The following is a 27,212-nucleotide window of genomic DNA, read 5'->3' as shown; positions in this document are numbered from 1 at the left end:
GCAATACCCTTTGCTTGCTTCATTCATTGTAACATCGCCGGAAGAAGAGATCAGTGTATCTCGAAAGCTCGCACAAATAAAAGCATTTCGTTAGCCACAGAACGGTATCGTCTATTTATTTTTTGACGACTGCAACCAGCTGCTGTGTTCCTGTGGAAGAAGTCCTAGATATCCAGAGGTTAAGAGGAAGAGCTGCTGGAAGCTGTGTTCGCGAGTCCCTTAGAGGATTACAGGCTTTAAAACTACCTACCTGAGTAAGCGCATCTCTTACCATTATATAGTCTGTGTAATAATTGATATACTGCCCTATGATCCTTCTTTTGTGTTTCTTATTTCCCTGTTGTTTTGCGCCTAGGTCACTCTTCTACACATTCTCTACGCGGCGTTGTGGAGCCGCAGACCTAATTGGCTGCAGTTCATAGGGATAGTTGTATTCCAGGGTATGTACCTCATATAATATTGTATTGGCATATTGGTGGTGTGCACAATTTCCCCCCACTTAACATTTTGTGTAGTTCTGCGCTGCGTGTCTCTTCTCTCTCTATATATATATATATATATATATATATATATATATTGTGACAGAAACCAGGGGATGGTAATAAATTCCGTATATAGGGCTCCCAGGATACTAGACAGTTTCTGTCCTGTTTGGCCTGGGAGTGCAGCCTTATAATACATACACTCCATCCCACAGTTTGGCAAGCGCTGGAACTGAGGGATGAGAGATCCAGACCAGAGTTTGTCTGCTGCCTGATTTCTGTCACCTGTCATGCTAATTAGGAATCAGGTATGAAAGACTGATTTCCTGTTTGCTCTGGTCTCCCCACAAGAGCCAGGAGGCTGGAAGGCTGCTGAACTACAGAGGGGAGAAGCCTCTTCCCCAAACAGGTTCAATCTTTCTGTTCATTTGTGTAAGACTGCAAAAGTACCGTGTTTTGATGTTGGAAGTGGAAAAGCCACTTCCAACCCTGAGTCAGGGATATCTAAGTTAAGTTATCGCTCAGGTGAGCAGCTTTTGTTTTGATCTGTTTTCTGTTGTATGCACTGTGGCAGTCTCAGTGCCTGGGACTGAATAAACCAGGCATAGCCTGTTTAAAAGAACAGTACGTGACGCCTCATCATTTAACCTACCCTAAAAGACCGTGTTCTAAACAGTCCCGGACAAACGACGGAGCCCCGGAGTAAGCCGTTTGTCACATATGGTGGAGAATGCGGGCAGAGCACTAGGGGGTCTGCGGGTTGAAGAACTTTGAAAAAAAAAAAAAAAAAAGTTTTTTTCCTCCTCTGCAAACAAGATGGAAGACGTGGTGGGTGCACTGGTACGCAATGTCGCTGCCCAGAAAGACACGAATGAAACCCAGCAACAGCTGTTAATAGCCCAGCAAGAAACTAATGCAAACCAGCAGCAGACGAATGCAGCCCAGCAACAGCTGCTAATAGCCCAGCAAGAGATTAATGCCAACCAGCAACAGGTGAATGCCAACCAGCAACAGGCGAATGCAAACCAGCAACAGACGAATGAAGCCCTGCAAAACGCGAATGCAAACCAGCAAGAGACAAACCGCTTGCTGAGAGAGGAGCAACAGCGGTTCGCTCAGGGCTTACAGCAGGAACTCGAGATCCTGAGGGGGACTATCAGTAACCTTCCACTGGCAGTGGCAGCCCCAGTTCCGAAAATGACCAGGGCAAGCCACTACCTTCAGAAGATGGGACCCTCAGATGATGTGGAAGCCTATCTTCTCACGTTTGAACGCACGGCACAGAGAGAGGGATGGCCAGAAGCTGAGTGGGCTGGTCTAATCGCACCCTTCCTAAGCGGCGAACCCCAGAAGGCTTACTTTGATCTAGAGCCAGCCGAAGCTAACGTCTATGCAAAATTGAAGTTCGAGATCCTCGCCCGCCTCGGCGTAACCACGGCTGTTCGCGCCCAAAGGTTTCACGCATGGTCCTTCACGATGGATAAAGCCACCCGAAGCCAGATGTATGACCTCATCCACCTCGCCCGGAAGTGGCTACAACCCGAGATCAACTCAGCCAGCCACATCGTGGAACGGTTGGTCATGGACCAGTTCTTGAGGAAACTTCCCTCTGCCTTACGCCGTTGGGTCAGTCGGAGTGACCCCCACAATGCGGATGAGCTTGTGGCCCTCGTAGAAAGGTACAATGCAGCAGAAGAGCACCCGCAACCCACAGTCGTGGAGCAACCCCACTACCCGAGGTTCCAGGACTCTTCCAGAGACGGTAAAAGGGTACCGGGGTTAAGGGGCGCTGAAGAGCGGCGACCACCTTCACGCAGCACCAGCAACAGTGGTTCGCACACTAAGGGCAATAGCCAACATGGGGAGCCGGGAAAAGGCTCTAAGTGGGACACAGACTATGTACCTAAATGTGTAAATTGTCATGAGAGGGGCCACACAGCAAAAATCTGCCCACTAAATGATGAGCCCATGCAATGCAACAGCGTGGAACCTTATTCGCTGTTGTCCCAATGTATGGGCCCTAGCCCAGAGGACCCCTTGAATAACCATCTGTGGGCATTTGTAAAGGTTAATGGTAAGAGGGTTCGGGCACTTCTTGACTCTGGGAGCATGGTCACACTAGTGTCCGAATACCTCTTGCCCATTAAGAAGAAACAGGGAAACAGTTCACAAAGAGTGGCAATTTGTTGTATACATGGGGATAATCATGAATATTCCACTGTTGATGTTTTTTTTGAAACAGAGTTTGGTTCTTTAGATTTCAAGGTGGGTATTGTACCCAAACTGGCACATGATGTGTTAATAGGGACCGACTTTCCCCATTTTCTAAAAATGTGGTCCCCCGCTCAGAATAGCGCCCAGAGTTCAATAGCGGACCATAACGAAGTATTAGAAGAAACAAATCCTTTCCCTTTTTCAGAAATGGAGGTTGACGAGGGCCCAAATAAGAAGGGGGAAAAGGAGGAGTGCTGTAAAATTCCCTTCCCCATCACTACTTTGGTAGGGAATACCCCAAATCAAGATGTTGAGCAGACACTTACCAACCCAGAACCCGATAAGACCCTCGCTGACCTAGAGGTCAGTCCTGGGAGTTTTAAGAAGGCCCAGTGGGAGGACCCCACATTAGCGGTAGCAAGGGGAAATATACGGGACCAGAATAGTACTCCTGGCCAACCAGATAGGTCACTTGCTTACCCCTACTTCGAGGTAGAGAACGACCTAGTATATCGGGTTGATAAAAGGAAATCAGTTACAACTAAACAATTGTTGGTACCACGGACATTCCGTAACGTAGTATTACACCTCGCACATAGTCATCCATTGGGGGGACACCTAGGGGTGGAAAAGACAAAAGAAAAGGTTCTCCGAAGCTTCTATTGGCCTGGGGTTCTGGCAGAAATTACGAATTATTGTTCCTCATGCCCAGAATGTCAGATCACCGCCCCGTTCAAGGCGTACCGCAGCCCATTGGTACCCCTTCCCATAATAGAGGTACCATTTGACCGGATTGCTATGGATCTAGTAGGACCCCTAATAAAGTCTGCTAGGGGACATCAGCATATATTGGTAATATTAGATTATGCCACCCGATATCCGGAGGCAGTTCCCCTACGTAGCACCTCAGCTAAAAACATAGCAAAAGAGTTAGTAGTTCTGTTTTCCCGGGTCGGGATTCCTAAAGAGATTCTATCTGACCAGGGAACACCATTTATGTCCCAAGTAACGAAAGAGCTATGTAAACTCCTAAAAATCAAGCATCTCAGAACCTCAGTCTATCATCCACAAACAGATGGTTTAGTGGAAAGGTTCAATAAAACCTTAAAGAGCATGTTACGGCGGGCGGTTGATAAAGATGGGAAAAACTGGGATTGTTTGTTACCGTACCTGTTATTTGCCATTAGGGAAGTTCCCCAATCATCCACAGGCTTCTCCCCGTTTGAACTATTGTATGGCCGACACCCAAGGGGCTTACTGGATATAGCCAAAGAGACTTGGGAACACGAGGTTACCCCTTACAGAAGTGTAATAGAGCATGTTGCCCAGATGCAGGACCGCATTGCTGCAGTCCTACCCATAGTGAGGGAACACATGGAGAAAGCTCAAGAAGCACAGAGGAATACATATAATAAGGGTGCTAGGGTCAGAATTTTTTCTCCAGGTGATAGGGTACTAGTTCTGGTTCCCACCGTGGAGAGTAAATTCCTTGCTAAATGGCATGGGCCATATGAGGTCTTGGAAAGAGTGGGAGAAGTAAATTATAAGGTAAGACAGCCAGGTAGGAGGAAACCTGAGCAAATTTACCATATAAACCTACTCAAGCCCTGGAAAGATAGAGAAGTCTTGTTAACCCTAGTACCCCCAGGTCCGTCAGAGAATCAAGAAACTGACCCAGAGGTTAGCATAGCTGAAACCCTGTCTGTTCATCAGAAACGAGAGGTTCAGAATTTAGTGAAAAGAAACAAAGAAATTTTCTCTATACGGCCAGGTAGAACTAGCGTAATTGAACATGACCTAGTCTCTGAACCGGGGGTCCGAGTTAACCTTAAACCGTACCGAATCCCAGAGGCCAAAAGAAAGGCTATAAGTTTAGAGGTTAAAAAAATGCTAAAACTAGGTGTAATTGAGGAATCCCAAAGTGGGTGGAACAGCCCTATAGTCTTAGTCCCAAAGCCAGATGGTACAACAAGGTTTTGTAATGACTACCGGAAACTAAACGCGGTGTCAAAATTTGATACTTATCCTATGCCCAGGGTAGATGAACTTGTAGAGAGACTGGGCAAAGCCCGATATCTCACAACCCTAGACCTAACAAAAGGGTACTGGCAGGTTCCCCTCACAGAAAGGGCAAAAGAAAAGACAGCCTTCTCAACCCCAGACGGCCTCTTTCAGTATAAGGTGTTGCCTTTTGGCTTACATGGAGCTCCCGCCACATTCCAAAGAATGATGGATAAAATTTTAAAACCACATGCTCGGTATGCTGCCGCCTACCTGGATGATGTGGTAATCCATAGTGAAGATTGGCAATCCCACCTTCCAAAGGTCCAAGCTGTGCTTGACGCAGTCCGGTCTGCTGGACTAACTGCTAACCCCGCTAAATGCACTATTGGTCTGGAGGAGGCCAAGTATCTGGGATATTCTATTGGCAGAGGTTTACTCAAACCCCAAACACTCAAAGTGGAGGCGATACAAAATTGGCCAAGGCCAGTTACAAAAAAACAAGTAAGGACCTTTTTGGGGTTAATTGGGTACTATAGAAGGTTTATTCCCAATTTTGCAACTAAGGCAACCCCACTAACTGACCTCACAAAAGCAAGAGGACCGCTAATGGTAAAGTGGTCCCCCGAAACCGAACAGGCCTTTAGAAGCCTGAAAGAAGCTCTCTGTGCCCAACCAGTGTTGGTCACACCTGACTTCTCCAAAGAGTTCGTAGTCCAAACCGACGCATCTGAGGTAGGGCTGGGGGCGGTACTCTCCCAGGAGTCTCAAGGTGAGGAGCACCCCATCCTTTATTTAAGTAGGAAACTAAATCCCCAGGAGAAAAATTACTCCATAGTAGAGAAAGAGTGTCTCGCAATAAAGTGGGCTGTAGAGACGCTCAAATACTACCTGTTGGGGAGAAAATTCCGGTTGGTCACAGATCATGCACCCCTTACCTGGATGTGTCAAAACAGGGAAAAGAATGCTAGAGTGACCAGGTGGTTCCTAAGCCTACAACCCTTTAAATTTTCTGTGGAACACAGGTCAGGGCACAAACATGGCAATGCTGACGGGTTGTCAAGGATGCACTCCCTAATATCCATGGTCGCTCATCCCTCGAGGTCTGAGCTGGGGGGGAGGATATGTGACAGAAACCAGGGGATGGTAATAAATTCCGTATATAGGGCTCCCAGGATACTAGACAGTTTCTGTCCTGTTTGGCCTGGGAGTGCAGCCTTATAATACATACACTCCATCCCACAGTTTGGCAAGCGCTGGAACTGAGGGATGAGAGATCCAGACCAGAGTTTGTCTGCTGCCTGATTTCTGTCACCTGTCATGCTAATTAGGAATCAGGTATGAAAGACTGATTTCCTGTTTGCTCTGGTCTCCCCACAAGAGCCAGGAGGCTGGAAGGCTGCTGAACTACAGAGGGGAGAAGCCTCTTCCCCAAACAGGTTCAATCTTTCTGTTCATTTGTGTAAGACTGCAAAAGTACCGTGTTTTGATGTTGGAAGTGGAAAAGCCACTTCCAACCCTGAGTCAGGGATATCTAAGTTAAGTTATCGCTCAGGTGAGCAGCTTTTGTTTTGATCTGTTTTCTGTTGTATGCACTGTGGCAGTCTCAGTGCCTGGGACTGAATAAACCAGGCATAGCCTGTTTAAAAGAACAGTACGTGACGCCTCATCATTTAACCTACCCTAAAAGACCGTGTTCTAAACAGTCCCGGACAAACGACGGAGCCCCGGAGTAAGCCGTTTGTCACAATATATATATATATAAATAAATATATACACACACACACACACACAACCACACTCTATACTGTGTATATATATATATACTCACACACACCTATAGATATCGACACACACGTGTGTGTGTGTATACACACAGTATAACGAACAAAACATAAAACGACTTTGCGTAAATAGCGGATAGTTTTTTTTCTTTTTCTTTAAAAAACGAAGAACAACAAAAATAAAATGAACCAGAGAAAAAACGTATTTTAAACTAAAGTGCAGTATAAATAAAAGAAATATAACTAAAACATGAAGAGCGACATCTAAGTACATTTGACAAATTAGTGTAACAATTCTTCTTAGTCATTTGTTTTGCAATCAAACATCTAAAATGAAAATAAACTTATCACCTTTGTGACAACTTCTCCTGTGGCAATTTTAAGCAACTCTAATTTATTTCCTACGGTTATAATGAAGCCAGATTTTATAGCGTTACTGATTTTAGTTTACTACATATTCTTAAGGGAAAATTGGATCTTACAAAGACTTCAGCAATTCTGAATGATATAATAAAAAAGAAAAAAAAGAAAGAAGTATACTTCTACCAGTTATTTTTCACCTATCACACCGAGGATCATTGTGCAGGGAAATGTGAAGTTGATGTGTAGAGATGTGCAGTTCGTGAGACAATATAAATATTTGCTGTTGGTATAAAACATACTCTTTGGGAATTGAATAGTTGCAGGATAGGGTTATCTTTTGGCTAAAACATGTAACTAAAGATCCCCTCTTTTGAACTAAGAAATATGAAAGGGTTGCTGTTGCATTGCAGGCTTTACGCAGCATGGTAAATAGATTGAAGCGATAAGAAATTGCTAGTAAGACTAATATAGCAGGCTTTTAGGCAGCATTATATGTAAGGGATGCATGTTGGTGTCTTTTGAACTTTTTGCTAATACAGTAAATGTCCCAGTCACACGGAACTCCTATAGATGCTGCAAGTTTTAGGCATTACTGTACCAAACAGTGAACTCGGGAAATGTAAAGTATGATCTTTATGACGTAGCCCCATGTTTATATACAGGCATACCCCGCATTAACGTACACAATGGGTCCAGAGCATGTGTGTAAAGCAAAAATGGACTTAAAGTGAAGCACTACCTTTTTTCACTTCGGTAGGGGTAGGGAGCCGGTATTGCTGTTTAGGACGGGCCTGTGTCCTACACACAGGCACATGCGCGAGCTGTCGTTTTCCAATTGGGCGAGGGGAATCAGCGTGTCACACAACTACAGCGGTCTGTAGGGCTGAATTGTACGTACGGACACAGGGGAATGGTACTATTGTAAATATGTCCGTACTCGCGAGTGTCCGTATAGCGGAGTATGCGGTTGGATGAACTTGTGGACACAACCTACACTGCACAGAACTTTACCTTGTTAAGATGGTCCATCCATTGTTTCTATTTGAACCCTTACAGCAGAGCTTCTCAACTCCAGTCCTCTAGATCCCCCAACAGGACAGGTTTTAAGGGTATCCCAGCTTCAGCACAGGTGGCTCGACTGAGTCCCTGATTGAACCACCTGTGCTGAAGCAGGGATATCTTGAAAATCTGACCTGTTGGGGAGTCTAGACGACTGGAGTTTGGGTACCCTGCATTACGGAATGCAAGGACACGCAAAACATGTATAGCGATCTGCAGCAAAGAGTTAATTGTTCACGTTTGCCACGTACAAAACTTTGTACTCTGTACAGTACAAAGCACACAGACCACAGGTAACAAAGGCAGCTCCATCAGTAAAGAAAGAATATCTAATGTGTGTTACCTGCTACAGCATCTTTAAAAACAAAACTAAAAAACATTGTTCATTCCTTAAATCTAAACTGTAGAAAAAAACCATGCTTGTGTACAACTCACTACAAATGATAATTTAATGGCAAACACATTTGATTTCATTGTTTTTAATTACAAGTTTCGACTATTAAAGTATAATACAATTATGAAGTTAAAAATACTGCCTGGCCATCTGGAAAGGCTGCCAGTCAATATTCCAGACAACGCATGGAGTAGTTATTCTTCATGGGGTTTCAAAGGTCAGGAAAATGATGGTTTTATGCCACTGACAATGATTTGCTCTTCACAAATACATTGACAAAACAACACAATTAGTCTTGCTTCAATAAACCCACACAATAAAATGAATTAAACAAGATGGCATGCCTCATACATTACAGCATTTTGGAAAAGCAATAGCTATTCTATTGTGAATCCAACAATGCCTGGGCTTTCTGTTGTTCTTTTATTATTGGGATCACATCTACAACACTAGTGTTGTTGCAGTGGACATACCCCATTTATAAGACTGCATTCCATAAACAAATGTGCACCTGGTATTACAGCAGGTTGAACCCTCCTATAACATGGATTTGAATTATCTGCAGTTCGGGCAGTGGAAGTAGTTGAAGTTCAGTGCATCGTTGACAGATGTCAGAGCCAATTGTGTTAGGTATGTGTGTTTTGCAAAAGGCTGTTGATGTGACATCAGATGGTGTCAGAACGCAAAAGTATACAACGTTCACATTGCTGAGTATTGCAGATGCAGACGATTTATAATAAACATACCAGCACAGGGAAAAAAAGGCAATAGATTGGTGGCTTAAGCGAGTAAGCGGTCATTAAAAAACAAGACCAATCAATGTCCTGTGACCAAAAGAGGCCAAAGGTCTTCAAAGGGCCCTGTTCACAGCATGCTGTAAAATTAGGTGGACTTGTGACCTTTGCACTTTATTGCCAGATCTGCCTAGTTTATATCCTTTCATGATCGTTGATTACATTAGGTCAGCAATAGCTTTCCACGGTTGATGTGGACATACACTTATGACAATTGAACCTGATGTAGTTATGATTTTGTCAATGGCTTTTCCTGCTTACAAGTAATGTTTGCTATGCTGCGGCTGTGCAGATCACAAGTGACAGACACTTGAAACTTTTTACCCTCTCAGAGAAAATGAAATATTGATCACTTATCATAAGAAACAATGAGCAAGGCATAATCAGGCACCGCATTGCGAATACTAAAACAGACACTAATCCAACAGTGCTTTAACAATAGCATACCTCTATATACTCTATTACAGGTCTCCAGATGACAGCTTATTACAAACAAACTGGAAGTCTGAGCACTGCAAACATAAGATATCTGAATACATTAAATGTACAAATGTCATAAACACACACACAAAAAAATCAAGTTTGTGTGATACAATATGACCAATAGTGAAAACTAGATTGAAAGTGCTCTGGGAGGATTCACAAGTGTTTATTAACACCTATGTGTTAGTTAGTGTTTATGCCAGTCTAATATTACAATGCACAAGGCAATGTCTGTGTGTAAAAGGAAATTTAAACATACAGTACTCTTGCAGTTTATCCAGAACAATATATAGCAATATATTTTTTTTTAAGTGTGTGTGCCAAGCACGCGCATTTGAAGTGAAACTTCTTTGTTTTTTGTCACTGTTTTGTCACAGAAATTGTATTTGTGATGGTGATGTTTTTAATTAAACATCGAAACACAATTTCAGTGACAAAACGCAGAGGTTTGACTTAGAACGCATGTGCTTGGCACACACCCTATGTTTTAGCTATTTGCACTTCTTTATTTATACTGTGAATTCCTCGTTTGTATGCGTTTATGTGTGACTGTGTGTGTGTGTCTGTGTGTCTCTATCTCTCTCTGTGTGCGCATGTGTCTCATGCTGTGTCTCTGTGTGTGTGTTGTCTCCGTCTCCCAAGTGTTGTTGGTGCTGCGCAGAGTGTGGAGGCCTCTGCGCAAGCGCGCTGGTACGAGGAACCTTCTACGCATGCGCTGAGGTCAACGCCCGTTTCTGCGACATGACGTCACTTCCGTCACGTTTTTGTTACAACGAATTACATTTTCCCCATCAAAACTCTGTAGGTGCCAGCAAAAAAGTTTCACTTCAAAAGAGTACTTCAGTATTATGTGATACATTTTTTATTTGGAGTAGCAATTGATATAAGACAAGCTTTCGAGAGTTCTCTCTCTTCCTCTTGTTAGCAATACTGAAGTACTAATTTACCCTGCACTATCACAACTGGGCTATCACGACTATTTCTACTTCATTCAATATTAAAAACAAACGACAAAAAGTGTCTCCCTAGCAGTCTGGACTTTATAGAGTTAAATATCTGTTCTCATTCTACTGTACGTTTTGTTGCAATACAAATGCTACATGACATACTAAACTGGTGGGGCTCGCTCTCTAACACAGGGGTGCGCAAACTGGGGGGCGCGCAGTATTTTTCTAGGGGGCGCAAGCGGTTGCAGAGGCCCCGCGCTCTTCCCCAAGGCATTTAAATTAAATGCCAGAGGACCGTGTGAGGCATCTGCAACCTCAACTTACCGGGATTCAGCTGGCTTCTGGTCACGTCAAATGACGCCTCGGGGTCATGTGATGCGTCATCATGGCAAAGAGCATCAAATGACGCTGGGGGGGGAGGGGGTGTCACGCCGGGTCACTCAAGACGGGAGGCGCGAGCGCAGGGACCGGGACACGGGGGGGGGGGGCAAAAAAAAACTTTGCGCGCCCCTCTTCTAACACAACAAGCCATAAGTTTGCCGTTAATATCATGCCAGACATAAGGAGACAGAGAGCGAGATACAAGGAAACCATTACTGGGAATATGGATGGAAATTAGCTATTCTCTTGCTAAAAAAAAAAAATGTTCTTCAATGGTACAAAGAAGTTTAACTCAAAATGTAGTTATTTTCTATACCCCTGCTTGCCAACAGCCATCCTAGGTGGGTCGGTTCTGGAGTAATGCACCCGATCCGGTGTTAATTGCCATTGACTTGAATGATCCATCTAATTGCCCAACTGGGTAGGAAATTGCACAGGGGACATGTGACGTCACAGCGTCATTTCATGCCGGGTTGCCATGACGACGTGCCATTGGAAGGCAAGGTAAGTGAAGTTACAGAGGCCTTTACGAGATCCCCGGCATTTAAGCGGAAACATGAAGTACGGGGGGATGGCAGGCTGGGTGTTTCGGATAGCTACTTCTTATTTGAAGGAGTGGGCTTTGTTCCCTTTTAGTGTGCTATGTTGTGATAGTCTGTGTTTTAAAGGGATATGTCAGGTTATCTAGAGCAGAGGTGCGCAAACTGGGGGGTGCGGAGGTTACAGAGGCCCCGCGTTCTTCCCCAGAGCATTTAAATTAAATGTTGGGGGAGCGGCGTGACGTTGTGACGCCAGAGCGCTGGAGACAAGGTAAGGAGGGGGGAGAGGAGGCGCGAGCAGGCAGGGGTGAGCAGGGGAGAAAGTTTCCACACCCCTGATCTAGAGGAACAATGAAGCCTGATACATATCTGTACAGGCAGTCCTCGTTTTACAACGCTTCGCTTTACAACGAATGGCTTATCCAACGCTAGGCAATGCATACCTATGTTCATTTTTACAACGCCAAAACGGCTTATCCAACGCTCTTACGACGCTTTGCAAAGTTGTTTATGTGTATATAATATAAATATCATATAATATAATATTATACTATACAATATATTATTAAATTACATGATATATTATGTTATGTTATATATATAATACAGTATATACGCTATATAATGTATGTGTGTGCTGCATATCTTATTGCCTGAGTAAAATATTTTGAGTATTTTAGCATTAAAAATGCCTTTGGGAACGGAACCTTTCATTTAAACAGTGTTCCTATGGGAAAACGTGTTTCGCTTTAAGACGTTTCGCTATCCAACGCCATTTTGAGTAACGCATTGTGTCGGATAACCGAGGACTGCCTGTATTTATAATGGGTCACAACTAAGTTACTGTTTCTGTTTTTTAAAAAAAAATAAAGTAGGTATTTTAAAATCATTTTTAGCGTTCATGCTGACAATGACTATGGTCCTACCTAAGTCCACAATGAAATATATGCATTTTATTTTCAAACTGCCCCTTTTGCTTTTGGACTGGTTTATGTGATTCCCATTCCCACTAAGCCGCTTTTCTTTCTTTTCCTTTTCTTCTAATACAGGAATGAAGCATGGGGTCTCCAGAGCTGAACTCCATTAATTTCAGCTCCGGGGACCCCCTGCTTCTGGAGATACAGACCTCCAAAAGGGGTGCTGATAGCCACTCCAGGTTTCACTATATGTCTGCTTTTCAGAGCTCCTAAGCTCTGCTGGCTAATAGGAAGCTGTGACCTCATCAGGTTCAGCTTCCCATTGGCCCATGTGACGAGGGAGCTGAAAACAGCAGAGATTCTGGCACCGCTTTCAGAGGTAATTATCTCCAGAAGTAGGGGGTGCCCGGAGCTAAAATGAATGGGGTTCAGCTCCGGAGACCCACTGCGTCCAACCGGTATTAAAAAATGAATTAGAAAAAAAGCCCCCGGCTTGGATTGCCTCTTTAAGTCCCCAAATCTGGCCCCCCGGAAGGACCTCAGAGTGCCCCTGTTACGCACTATAATGCAAAAGTGATAAAATATTTGGTACATATGTTATAAATATATATATATATATATATATATATTTTTTTTTTTTAGGTCTTCGACGTATATAAAATTACATTGCAGTAAACATCTGGCCCTTGTACTTTTGAAAAATGATTTGAAGGGCAATGCAAGAGAGAAATTGAACTATTCTTGTGAAATTTAAAAAGTTTCAAAAAGCATTTTAAAACAGTACAGTATGTACAGCGACACAGTATTGTTTAAAACCCAGCGCATTAAACAGGTTAAGTCTATCAAATGATAATGTTACTTATTAACCCAATCTGTTTGGATAGGTCAATGCTGGGGCTAAAGAGAAAACATCAATTGAATCATTCCCCTGCATAAACCTCCAGGGTGCAATATTCAAAGCACTTTATTCAATAAAAAATGCTTTTAAAATAGTACTTTGGTGATTGGGAAACACTGGAATCATCTGTCAACGTAACCGCAGGAAAGTTCAATAAGCTAAATAATGAACCATTTACATTATATTCCTTAGGCTCCATGACTTGCAACCACCGTGTCAATAGAACTCTTACAGAAAATATAATATAGACTGTGTAGTATAAATTACATGAACCACATACTTATTTTACACGGTTTCAAGTTTATACACAAAGGATCGAATTGTAATTTAAATGTTATTAAAAAAAAAAATAACCAAAGTAATAAAACAATAGGTAATATCTTGGTATAAGAACAAGGCAACTCTGTACTGCACTATTTATGTTTCATAAAGCTTAGCAATACAAATGAGAGATACACTAGTAATAAATGTAGTAATTAGTTATACTGTGGAGTATGGTTGGAAAAGGTACTTCCAACTTAATAGGCTATACAGTATGTAGACACTCTCTGATATAAGAACAAAAAGAAAAACTGGGGTGCTCCCTACCTTGTATGGCTTATAAAAGTATAACGCCTGTGGGCTAGTGTAGAAAACAAAGAAGTGAGTATATACTAGCCCTTGTCGCAGTTCTGCAGCTTGACCAAGAAGAAGATGCAACCCAGGATCTTCTTATAGCGGCGATGGATACGGTGTGGCGGTCAGCGCAAGATGTTGATATCAAAAAATAAAGAGATAATAAAAACACATAGAATTAATGCATGTATTGAATGGACACAGTCTGTCCTTGCGTACAATGGTGGAAAAGGAGGGGGTGGGGGTGAAGGAAAGGGGAGGGGAAGGAAGCGGATGAAGGGAGGAGGGAGTGGAGTAGGTATTAACTTGACAATAATAAAGTAATGGAACAATAATCATATGTTTCAGTGACTCACACGGCCTTATATGAGACCCTTCCCTCAGAGGCGGATGGAAAATTGAATAAATCACTGCAAAAACAACTCACACGGCCTTGTGTGAGCCGCTTCCCTCAGTGAATAAGTGCTGTCAGTCTTTCTAAGATCAGTCACGTCTCCTTCTCAGTATCTCACAGTGGAGACCAGGTGTGGATAGCTCCTCTCCCAGGTGCCCATATAACAAGAAATGGGCAGAGCCTGGATTAATAACAATATATAATTTATTCCAGCAATAAAGATAAAACTTAGGAGCACTCACACACAACGAAAAAACAGCCCAGAGCCAGCCGTAGGTCTATCCGGTAGACTCTTTCCTTCCCGGTGAGCTCCCGCTAGCGCGCCCGACTTGCAAGTACAGTACTACCATCATTGCATGCTGTTCCTGCCTGGACCTCCTTGGGACCTTTACTCATCTCCTTTGTATTCCGGAAGACTGGGACAGTCACTCATATACTACTAAGGACCCAGGCAGCCGCCGGACTTCCGGCAAGATCCTCCGACACCGGTCCCGCTGTCGGACACGCTAGCGGGAGCTCACCGGGAAGGAAAGAGTCTACCGGATAGACCTACGGCTGGCTCTGGGTTGTTTTTTCGTTGTGTGTGAGTGCTCCTAAGTTTTATTTTTATTGCTGGAATAAATTATATATTGTTATTAATCCAGGCTCTGCCCATTTCTTGTTATATGGGCACCTGGGAGAGGAGCTATCCACACCTGGTCTCCACTGTGAGATACTGAGAAGGAGACGTGACTGATCCTAGAAAGACTGACAGCACTTATTCACTGAGGGAAGGGGCTCACACAAGGCCGTGTGAGTTGTTTTTTCATTTATATCCCCCACTGCTGGAGCATTTATATGCAGTGATTTATTCAATTTTCCATCCGCCTCTGAGGGAAGGGTCTCACATAAGGCCGTGTGAGTCACTGAAACATATGATTATTGTTCCATTACTTTATTATTGTCATACTATTAAGTTAATACATACTCCACTCCCTCCTCCCTTCATCAGCTTCCTTCCCCTCCCCTTTCCTTCACCCTCCCCCTCCTTTCCCACCATTGTACGCAAGGACAGACTGTGTCCATTCAATACATGCATTAATTCTATGTGTTTTTATTATCTCTTAGCACCAAAGTACAGAAGCATCTCCCTATTCAATGTATGTCTAATTTTCACAATAACATCATTGAGTATGTGTGACCTGTAGTTTAATATGGAACTGCGGCTCACATACTCAAATATGTTATTGTGATTTTGGTAATCATTAAACTGCGATAGTGCTAATCGGGAAAAAGTCAATGGGAGTTTCTGTGCCATAGTGTCTCAATTGGCACTTGTGCATCTTGATGAATAACCCCAGAAGGTCAGGGGAAATATTTGAAATTATGTAAGTGTAGGAGGAACTTTTCGCACAGGCACTATAAGAAGAAACAAAATATGACCATAGACCTAACATTGTAGGTCCAGATTATTTGTTTGGTGTAACAGGAAATAATGATAAAACTGACCTCATCAGGGCTGGATGCTTGATAAGTACGATTTTCATCGCTGAAGTCCTGATCCACCTCCACATATTCTGTTTCCCCATTTGCCCCAGCACGGGATTCATAGACAGGTGTTACATTGTGACACAAAGCAATTGCCTTTACTGCCTCATGGACTCGACTCGTAACGGTCTTGCGTACTTTAGGTGCAGAAGCCTGGGCTTTTCTTGAAGGTGTTGAGCTGGTATTGTTCATGCTAGTTTGGGACTGAACCTTCAAGACAGATTACAAAACCGGAACATGGCAAGTTAGTAAGAAAAGAAAAGCAGAGACGTTATTCCATGTAAGTTTCAAAACCTTGTGAACCATAGTATTTGAGAGGAGATTCCAAGTTGGGCCACTTCCAGATATGACAACGAATCCAGAATTAGAGCCTGCACATTAACAGTATTAAGAGCTAAAGCTCGTTGTACAGTGACAGCTCAAAGCAGCTTTAAACAACACAATGGTATTGAGATTTAGAGCACAGTGACCAAAGGTGTTTAGTGCTGTGAGCACATATCAAACACTAAATGCCACCAATGTGTCATAATTCTGATGACTTGTTACATTAGATTTTTTGAGAATCCATGGGATTAATATTGGTTAGCTCCCACCATTTTATTATCTTTATGATTTTTTAAGTTGCCTTTATTGATCGCTAGAAGTAGAAAGAGTAACAGTGAGTATGGTTTCTCTCTGTACTACAACCGTATTAAACATTTAACAGTATGAACATACTACATTATTTGTTATACTAACTTTGCGGATTCAGTGCATTGGGGACTGAAATGAAGTGTCAATGCGGGAGATTTACTAAGCACCGATGTGAGGTATCGCACCCATATGCAGCATTAACTACCATTTAAGTCAGTGACAGTTAACGTCTAATGAGGGTACGATACCCCGCATCGACGCTTAGTGAATCCCAGCGTAGGTCTAGAGTCTTTATCCTAACAAATTGTGGGCCATATTTACTCAGAAGTGCAGCTAAATAAGACACCTTATAACCCCAATCAAGTGAATGGGACTTAAAGGCCAATATTTACCAAGCTATTCTGGAAGATGTCTTATGGAGTAGCACCGTTTATTAAAATTGCCCTTTATGATATCAGACAGTTTGTGATTGGAGTGGCACTCCTCCTCTTTTCGCCACTCATATCACATTTCACTATGTCTCCTTGTTATTTTTCTCTTCACCATTTCTGCAGCAACTAAAACATGCCAGCACTCAGCTGCTGTAAATCTAGTTTGTCTAAGAAACTTGCATTACATTTATTACACAAGTTTAAATATAGATTAATATATAATATTGATTAAATATATAAACAAGTTTCTAACATTTGATATGGACACTGAAAGATGGAACAGATCTTCAGCTTTACGGCACTGGTATAAGACCTTGTACAGTATCTTCAGCTTTACGGCCCTGGTATAAGACCTTGTACAGTATCTTCAGCTTTACGGCCCTGGTATAAAACCTCGTACAGTATCTTCAGCTTTACGGCCCTGGTATAAGACCTCGTACAGTATCTTCAGCTTTACGGCCCTGGTATAAGACCTCGTACAGTATCTTCAGCTTTACGGCCCTGGTATAAGACCTCGTACAGTATCTTCAGCTTTACGGCCCTGGTATAAGACCTCGTACAGTATCTTCAGCTTTACGGCCCTGGTATAAGACCTCGTACAGTATCTTCAGCTTTACGGCCCTGGTATAAGACCTCGTACAGTATCTTCAGCTTTACGGCCCTGGTATAAGACCTCGTACAATAGTATCTTCAGCTTTACGGCCCTGGTATAACACCTTGTACAGTATCTTCAGCTTTACGGCCCTGGTATAAGACCTTGTACAGTATCTTCAGCTTTACGGCACTGGTATAAGACCTCGTACAGTATCTTCAGCTTTACGGCCCTGGTGTAAGACCTTGTACAGTATCTTCAGCTTTACGGCCCTGGTATAAGACCTCGTACAGTATCTTCAGCTTTACGGCCCTGGTATAAGACCTTGTACAGTATCTTCAGCTTTACGGCCCTGGTATAAGACCTCGTACAGTATCTTCAGCTTTACGGCACTGGTATAAGACCTCGTACAGTATCTTCAGCTTTACGGCCCTGGTATAAGACCTTGTACAGTATCTTCAGCTTTACGGCACTGAAATAAGACCTTGTACAGTATCTTCAGCTTTACGGCCCTGGTATAAAACCGTGTACAGTATCTTCAGCTTTACGGCACTGAAATAAGACCTTGTACAGTATCTTCAGCTTTACGGCCGTGGTATAAGACCTTGTACAGTATCTTCAGCTTTACGGCCCTGGTATAAGACCTTGTACAGTATCTTCAGCTTTACGGCCCTGGTATAAGACCTTGTACAGTATCTTCAGCTTTACGGCCCTGGTATAAGACCGTGTACAGTATCTTCAGCTTTACGGCCCTGGTATAAAACCTTGTACAGTATCTTCAGCTTTACGGCACTGTATAAGACCTTGTACTGTATCTTCAGCTTTACGGCCCTGGTATAAGAACTCGTACTGTATCTTCAGCTTTACGGCCCTGGTATAAGACCTCGTACAGTATCTTCAGCTTTACGGCCCTGGTATAAAACCTTGTACAGTATCTTCAGCTTTACGGCCCTGGTATAAGACCTCGTACAGTATCTTCAGCTTTACGGCCCTGGTATAAGACCTCGTACAGTATCTTTAGCTTTACGGCCCTGGTATAAGACCTCGTACAGTATCTTCAGCTTTACGGCCCTGGTATAGGACCTTGTACAGTATCTTCAGCTTTACAGCCCTGGTATAAGACCTTGTACAGTATCTTCAGCTTTACGGCCCTGGTATAAAACCTTGTACAGTATCTTCAGCTTTACGGCCCTGGTATAAAACCGTGTACAGTATCTTCAGCTTTACGGCACTGGTATAAGACCTTGTGCAGTATCTTCAGCTTTACGGCCCTGGTATAAGACCTTGTACAGTATCTTCAGCTTTACAGCCCTGGTATAAGACCTTGTACAGTATCTTCAGCTTTACGGCCCTGGTATAAGACCTTGTACAGTATCTTCAGCTTTACGGCCCTGGTATAAGACCGTGTACAGTATCTGCAGCTTTACGGCCCTGAAATAAGACCTTGTACAGTATCTTCAGCTTTACGGCCCTGGTATAAAACCGTGTACAGTATCTTCAGCTTTACGGCACTGAAATAAGACCTTGTACAGTATCTTCAGCTTTACGGCCGTGGTATAAGACCTTGTACAGTATCTTCAGCTTTACGGCCCTGGTATAAGACCTTGTACAGTATCTTCAGCTTTACGGCCCTGGTATAAGACCTTGTACAGTATCTTCAGCTTTACGGCCCTGGTATAAGACCGTGTACAGTATCTTCAGCTTTACGGCCCTGGTATAAAACCTTGTACAGTATCTTCAGCTTTACGGCACTGTATAAGACCTTGTACTGTATCTTCAGCTTTACGGCCCTGGTATAAGAACTCGTACTGTATCTTCAGCTTTACGGCCCTGGTATAAGACCTCGTACAGTATCTTCAGCTTTACGGCCCTGGTATAAAACCTTGTACAGTATCTTCAGCTTTACGGCCCTGGTATAGGACCTTGTACAGTATCTTCAGCTTTACGGCCCTGGTATAAGACCTTGTACAGTATCTTCAGCTTTACGGCCCTGGTATAAAACCTTGTACAGTATCTTCAGCTTTACGGCCCTGGTATAAAACCGTGTACAGTATCTTCAGCTTTACGGCACTGGTATAAGACCTTGTGCAGTATCTTCAGCTTTACGGCCCTGGTATAAGACCTTGTACAGTATCTTCAGCTTTACAGCCCTGGTATAAGACCTTGTACAGTATCTTCAGCTTTACAGCCCTGGTATAAGACTTTGTACAGTATCTTCAGCTTTACAGCCCTGGTATAAGACCTTGTACAGTATCTTCAGCTTTACGGCACTGGTATAAAACCTTGTACAGTATCTTCAATAGACAGCAGTGACAAATATTAGTCCCTTAGTATTACTTTTTTGAATAAGGAAAACCTATAGGTTTGTAAAGTGCAGGGAAGACAACACCTAAAGAAGAAACCTATATGTAAAGAAAAAACATGCGCAGCACCATTTACACAGGTCCAATAAAACGAAGGGGGCCTTTTCAGTTTAGTTTATGTAAATTATGGCTACAAAATTTCCTAAGCACTGGAGAAAAATACAGCAATTTTGTCAGATTCTGTACTACACACCGGCATAAATATAGCAGTGTAGCGTCTATCTTTAACTACAATTATGTTAAGCTATATCTAACAGAACTCATCTCCTCCAAGCAAATTACATTTGTTTTAGAGGGTTATCAGGATCGCTTTACTTTAGGATGTAAAATAACAACGTCCCATACTCCCACCAGAGCCATAACAATTTGCTGTTAGATTCAGAGGAACCTGCTTTTGGAACCATGTGTCGTCTTGTTTTTGGACTAGATGCACTGAGCCACTGATCCGTGAACATACTGCCCATCAAATTACAGTGCTGTCTAATAATGGGTTTAACTTTTCTGCTCATCTGCCGCTGCTTTTTAACTCCCGCTTTGAACCTCTGCATTTGCATTCTACAAACGCCAATGTCATTACAGACGCAAATAAATTAAGCTGATTTACTCCTTCTGAATTATGTTATGTTTATTGATGCTTGTATAATTTAATTTCACACCGATTCCATTAAAGATTATGCTCTCTGTCACGGAATGCTTCCAGTGGGGAAATATAATCATGTTATAATAGATTTGTGTGTTGCATTACTGTAGACATACAAGAGGATTGTCTTTTTAATAATAAAACAGCACACAAACAAGGGATAGAAATCAATGTCAAATAAGAACTACTGTCTAACTGGCTAAGTGAGTAGCAGCATTTATTATCACAAATTGTAAAAGCTCAGCATATTTTTGGAGTCAGTGGTTTAATATATGTTTAATTAGTAGCTAAGTAAACACAATCTGCCTGCAATGTGTTGCCTATATTATTGACACTGAAGGAGTTAATGTGTAAAGGCTACGTATCTGTAAAAGTTGAAACTGGTAAAAAAAGAGAATTTTGTTATCTGCCCAATTAATACAAATAATCGGTGAGAAAAATAAAATACTGTGGTTCAGTTGAATAGAATTCAATATTTAATCAGCATCTATGCAATATGTTTGTAATAATATATAACATAATTAAACAAAATGAAAATATAAATGCTTCTGGCTTTAGTCCTCTGAAGAAAAGCAAGTAGTGGTGGGTAAAACTTGGGTCGCAAATGAAAGAATTGCTGAATAGTTTAGCAACAATGATTATAAAGCAAACTACGTGCAGCACACTTTGTGTTCACAAATATATTTAAAAAAAATATTAACACAGGATAAAGTTGTAAGGCAACACATATTAGTAAAATTAGAGTAGCTTTTTACAATTCTGTATGCAGATTATAAGAAAATGTTTTCCTACGGAGCAATCTAGAATCCTTATTAGACTTGGAGAAAATATAGATTAGTTACAAGTTGTGATATCTTTTGATGGACCAGCATGAAAGTTCTTCATAGATCTACAGTACTTTGTTTTTATGTTCCCACAAGGACGTATGCACAAATCTGTACCAGTTTCCTTTGGAAACACACGTGTGTTAGGATACATGGGCTTTTGCCTCAATTACTTGTCAAGTCATTATGTTTTTCCATGTTACTAGGTTTCCTTTTATATATTTTTTATAGAACGTGATTTAAATTTTTTTTTTTTTTAGAATTTTATTTCAATCAATGTAGCAGATTTTGTAAGACAACATTTGAGAAAAGATGTAATTAAGTGGATTGCAAACATCAAAATGTACTTGATTTGCACTGGCAAATGATTTATTTTGCGTACCGGTATCTAAATAATAAAAATATTGTGACAATCAAGAGTTGATTGGTGGTCCATCAAAACGAATAGCAACTTCGAACAAATCGACACTTTTTCTGATTTTTAAACTAAAGCTACATTTAATACTGAACACATTTTTTTTTTAATCTCTGCACTTTGCCGAGTATGTGCTGCTGTCTCTAGCAATTGCCATGACCTCAACTTCAGATCACAGGTACCCAAGGAAACAATAAGATAAGTTGCAGTCTAGTAATTAATGTAATTCCCAACTAACAATTATATTAAAGGTCTCAATGTAACACAGAAGATCTAATTCTGGAGTTTTGAAGAAGAACTTCAGGGGCTGTAAGTGATGACCAATAGTTGCAATTATTTGCAAACAGTTGCAATAATTTTGAGGATAACTGCTTCTGCATGAGCAGCTTTGGTGGTTTGGAAATGTGTTAAACCACAAGATTACTTCTTAACTGGATTTCACTTTTAGCTTCTTGGAACTGCAAACAGATTCTACAAAAAAGTATTGTAGTATTGAAAGGCTTTACAGGTAGTAAACAGTAAAGAATTATAAAGGGATATTATTATAAACAAACATGGATAAAGGATTATTTTCTTTGATCCGTGTCACCTTTTAAAAATTGTCATTGAGATTGCTCACCTGTGTGTAATTCCTCGCTATATTATTCTGGATTTCATCCATTGTGTCTGTACCATAGGAGACGGTACCAAGGTGAAGGCGTTTAAAAACCATTTCGTTTTGGGTAAGAGTTCCTGAAATAGATGCATTTAAAAGTCAATAAATGTTGAAGGCCTCCCCCCCTCCCCCCCACCCAAAATGGCGTAAAGAAAAGGAAATTGAACATCCTATGAATTAACCTATAGATTTTCCAATATAAAAGGACAAACAACAAAATAGCGAGAAAAAATAAATAATTTGGGGTGGAAAAAGTTAAAACCGGGATAAAAGCTAGTATACTGTACAATGCTTCCACACAAAGGATATGCATATAGAGCGATCGTAATTTTTAAATATATATGTATGTTTTATATTGCACCTATTTGGATGAAATATGACAATGTACAGTAAATAGCCAGATAAATAAACATTTCCTTTCATTTTTCACTGAAGCTTTAACTTAAAAAAAAAAAAAAATCTGTATTCCATATGTAGAAGAGAGAGCAAGATAAATAGAAAAAAAAAGATATAAATTAGTATAAAAAAGGATAGGCGAGTTGTATGTCATAAGTGAGTTTTAAGTACTAATAGTACGTATGCACCTTTCATCTCTGCTGCTATTGCATATCACTGTGGCCCTTCTGGCAAACTGAGATAGCGCACTACCCCGCTGCTGCTCACAGAGAGGACACCAACTGCACTTGTATAATCTGCTATCTGTTGCTATTTATGTATGTATATATTTATATCTTTATTTATATAGCGATATATATATATATATATATATATATATATATATATATATATACACATACCTACACACACACACACACACACACACACACACACACACACACACACACACACACACACACACACACACACACACACACACACACACGCACACATATTAACAAAAGAGCGCACACTCCTGGAATACATAAAGTAAATGGATACATTTATATCAGTGTGCACTCCCTTGAGAAAGGTCCTGTTTCTAGGACCGAAACGTCGGTGAATGTGCCTGTTTTCTACTAATACACTTTTTTTTTTTGGATACTAATGAGTGTGCTGTCTCTTCCTTGCTTTGCGGGCCTGGAACTCTGGATCTGCCTGGTAAGGAGCTTATTTATACCTACTGTCTATATGGGATAAGCACCTACTTTACTGCAATATGTGTGTGCCATCTGTTTTTTCTTTTTATATATATATATACTAGCTGAGAGACCCGGCGTTGCCCGGGATGTAATGTTCCCGTTCCTCTCTCTCCTCCCCCCTCTCTCTGTTTGTCCCCCATTCACATCAATCCAGTCCCCCCCCTCCCTCCCTCCTTTACAGCTTCATGTAGCGTGTGTGCGTCAGTCACTGTGTGTTTGCTCGCGCGTCAGTGAGTCTGAGGCAGAAACACAAACACACACAGACTGACTGACGCACACACAGTCAGTGTGTGCCTCAGTCAGTGTGTGCGTGCGTCAGTCAGGCTTTGTGTGCGCGTCAGTCAGTGTGTGCGTGCGTGCGGCAGTCAGTCAGTGTGAGCGCGCGGGGCGTCAAAGGCAGGGGGGGGCGTCAAAGGCAGGGGGGGGCGTCAAAGGGAGGGGGGGGGGCGTCAAAGGGAGGGGGGGGCGTCAAAGGGAGGGGGGGGGCGTCAAAGGGAGGGGGGGGGCGTCAAAGGGAGGGGGGGGGCGTCAAAGGGAGGGGGGGGGCGTCAAAGGGAGGGGGGGGCGTCAAAGGGAGGGGGGGGGCGTCAAAGGGAGGGGGGGGCGTCAAAGGGAGGGGGGGGCGTCAAAGGGAGGGGGGGGCGTCAAAGGGAGGGGGGGGCGTCAAAGGGAGGGGGGGGCGTCAAAGGGAGGGGGGGGGGGCGTCAAAGGGAGGGGGGGGGCGTCAAAGGGAGGGGGGGGCGTCAAAGGGAGGGGGGGGCGTCAAAGGGAGGGGGGGGCGTCAAAGGGAGGGGGGGGGCGTCAAAGGGAGGGGGGGGCGTCAAAGGGAGGGGGGGGCGTCAAAGGGAGAGGGGGGGGGCGTCAAAGGGAGAGGGGGGGGCGTCAAAGGGAGAGGGGGGGGCGTCAAAGGGAGGGGGGGGGGCGTCAAAGGGAGGGGGGGGGCGTCAAAGGGAGGGGGGGGGGCGCCTCAAAGGCATGGATTCCTCCCCCTGCATTTCCTGCAGTGGACAGGAGGGGGGGGGGCAGTGGACAGGAGGGGGGGGGGGCAGTGGACAGGAGGGGGGGGGCAGTGGACAGGAGGGGGGGGCAGTGGAAAGGAGGGGGGCAGTGGACAGGAGGGAGGGGGCAGTGGACAGGAGGGGGGGGGGCAGTGGACAGGAGGGGGGGGGCAGTGGACAGGAGGGGGGGGGGCAGTGGACAGGAGGGGGGGGGGGCAGTGGACAGGAGGGGGGGGGGCAGTGGACAGGAGGGGGGGGGCAGTGGACAGGAGGGGGGGGCAGTGGACAGGAGGGGGGGGCAGTGGACAGGAGGGGGGGGCAGTGGACAGGAGGGGGGGCAGTGGACAGGAGGGGGGGGCAGTGGACAGGAGGGGGGGGCAGTGGACAGGAGGGGGGGGGCAGTGGACAGGAGGGAGGGGGCAGTGGACAGGAGGGGGGGGGCAGTGGACAGGAGGGGGGGGCAGTGGACAGGAGGGGGGGCAGTGGACAGGAGGGGGGGCAGTGGACAGGAGGGGGGGGCAGTGGACAGGAGGGGGGGGCAGTGGACAGGAGGGGGGGCAGTGGACAGGAGGGGGGGCAGTGGACAGGAGGGGGGGGGCAGTGGACAGGAGGGGGGGGCAGTGGACAGGAGGGGGGACAGGAGGGGGGACAGGAGGGGGGACGCAGTGGACAGGAGGGGGGACGCAGTGGACAGGAGGGGGGGGCAGTGGACAGGAGGGGGGGGCAGTGGACAGGAGGGGGGGGCAGTGGATAGGAGGGGGGGGCAGTGGACAGTGACACACACACACACACACACACACACACACCTCAGTTGATGCGCCCTTTCTCAGTTCCGTTTGGCGCCGGAGGTGGGGAGCGACACCTACCTGTACTTCCGGGCGCCGCCACCGTCTGACTCAGCGCCGCGAGGGAGGAAGGGGGTCCGCCATCTTACGCGCCGCGTGGCAGCTGCGGGAAGCGAGGTGATTTGGAGCGGGGAGGGGGGAGAGGTGATTTGGAGCGGGGAGAGGTGATTTGGAGCGGGGAGAGGTGATTTGGAGCGGGGAGAGGTGATGCCGCTGGGGAGGGGGAAGAGGTGATGCCGCTGGGGAGGGGGAAGAGGTGATGCCGCTGGGGAGGGGGAAGAGGTGATGCCGCTGGGGAGGGGGAAGAGGTGATGCCGCTGGGGAGGGGGAAGAGGTGATGCCGCTGGGGAGGGGGAAGAGGTGATGCCGCTGGGGAGGGGGAAGAGGTGATGCCGCTGGGGAGGGGGAAGAGGTGATGCCGCTGGGGAGGGGGAAGAGGTGATGCCGCTGGGGAGGGGGAAGAGGTGATGCCGCTGGGGAGGAGGAAAAGGTGATTTGGAGAGGGGAGAGAGGTGTGTGTGTGTGTGTGTGTGTGTGTGTGTGTATTTTATTTATTTTTTTGGACCTTTGGCCCGTCACTCCGCCTCAGGCCAATGAGAGGTGTGGGGGGCGGGCCAAGGGGGTGGTGTGAGTGTGTGAGGCCAATGAGAGGTGTGCGGGGGCGGGCGGGCCAAGGGACCAATGAGATTGCCGCTAGGGACACCGGACATCCAGCAGGCAGGCATGCATGCAGGCAGGCAGGCAAACATACAGTGCTTTCACTAATATAGTATAAGATAAGCAGTGTTCGACAAACCTATACATTTGCTCGCCCCGGGCGAGTGGATTTAACCCCCGGGCGAGTAAATATTGGCCCAAGCAGCACACGTTTGGTACTAGGTGGCTAGTAGATTTTTTTGTGTGGCGAGTAGATTTTTTGGTGATTTGTCAACCACTGTATGTATATATATATATATATACACATACATACATACATATATCCCCGAATGGCTGCTTTAAATAAGCTGTTGCACGCAGCACCACTGTTATTGTATTTGGGGTGCTCACCCCGCATTGTTCACATAACAAGTACTAATATTAAGCAGATAATATTCATAAAAAAGTATATGGGAGATAAATAACAACAAGGGCCATATTTACGAAGCGGTGTTTTCCATAAGTTATCTTCTATGAATGGTCAGAAAGGTGTTTTCCAGCACCAGAATGCATCTACTGAAATAGTACTGAAATAGTACTGAAATAGTACTGAAATAGTACTGAAATAGTACTGAAATAGTACTGCTTAGTACATATGGCTAACTAAACTCAGAATAAACACTTTACTCACAAAGGTAATGATATGCAAAAATAAAACCCGCTATTTACCTCATTAGCATCGGGTTAACATTACGGTGTTCAGGGATAATGCTGAGTTATCGTCAAACAACGTAACATTATGTTGGTTACTCCCAGGAGAAAAAAAGTGAGCGAGAAAGAGAATGAGATCTCTAGGGAATATGGACGCATGGCTATTTAAAGGTATACTGTAAGTCAATGGGCTCTTTCCTAAATTGGTCTCTCTCGCTCGCCCTATCTGCATAATTGTATTTTGTGCCACCAATGTACGCAGCACTTTACCACATTACAATAAGAGGTCAACACATTACAAACAATGGTAATAAGTGCTACAGCAATGACAGCATAAGACAAAAGGAGACCCTGCCCCAAAGAGCTTACACATTTAAGTGTTATGTTGGGAGGCTTACACATTAGTAGTAAAAGTGCATTGTTAGAAGTGCAGCCAGACGAGGTCAAGTGCATCTGGGGTTTGTAGCAGAGTGGAACGTTTAATGAGCTGCTTCTCTACAGTGGTGGATTTTCCGCTGGGTTTTGAATGTGGGAAGTG

General features: G+C 44.0%; 1 protein-coding gene across 1 annotated transcript in view; it reads right to left on the bottom strand.

Moving 5' to 3' along the window:
• ATP9B (ATPase phospholipid transporting 9B (putative)) overlaps positions 1 to 27,212 on the bottom strand; it is a 283,427-nt gene that overhangs the window by 48,798 nt on the left and 207,417 nt on the right. Inside the window, exons 14-15 of the mRNA XM_075588537.1 lie at positions 22,310 to 22,422; positions 15,754 to 16,002 (exon numbers count right to left, since the gene is read on the bottom strand). Of these exons, the coding sequence (XP_075444652.1) occupies positions 15,754 to 16,002; positions 22,310 to 22,422 (362 nt within the window). The remainder of the gene's footprint in view (positions 1 to 15,753; positions 16,003 to 22,309; positions 22,423 to 27,212) is intronic.

Source organism: Ascaphus truei, chromosome 2 (assembly GCF_040206685.1).
Source record: "Ascaphus truei isolate aAscTru1 chromosome 2, aAscTru1.hap1, whole genome shotgun sequence".
Taxonomy (NCBI): Eukaryota; Metazoa; Chordata; class Amphibia; order Anura; family Ascaphidae; genus Ascaphus; species Ascaphus truei.
This window is presented reverse-complemented; position numbering and strand designations above follow the sequence as displayed.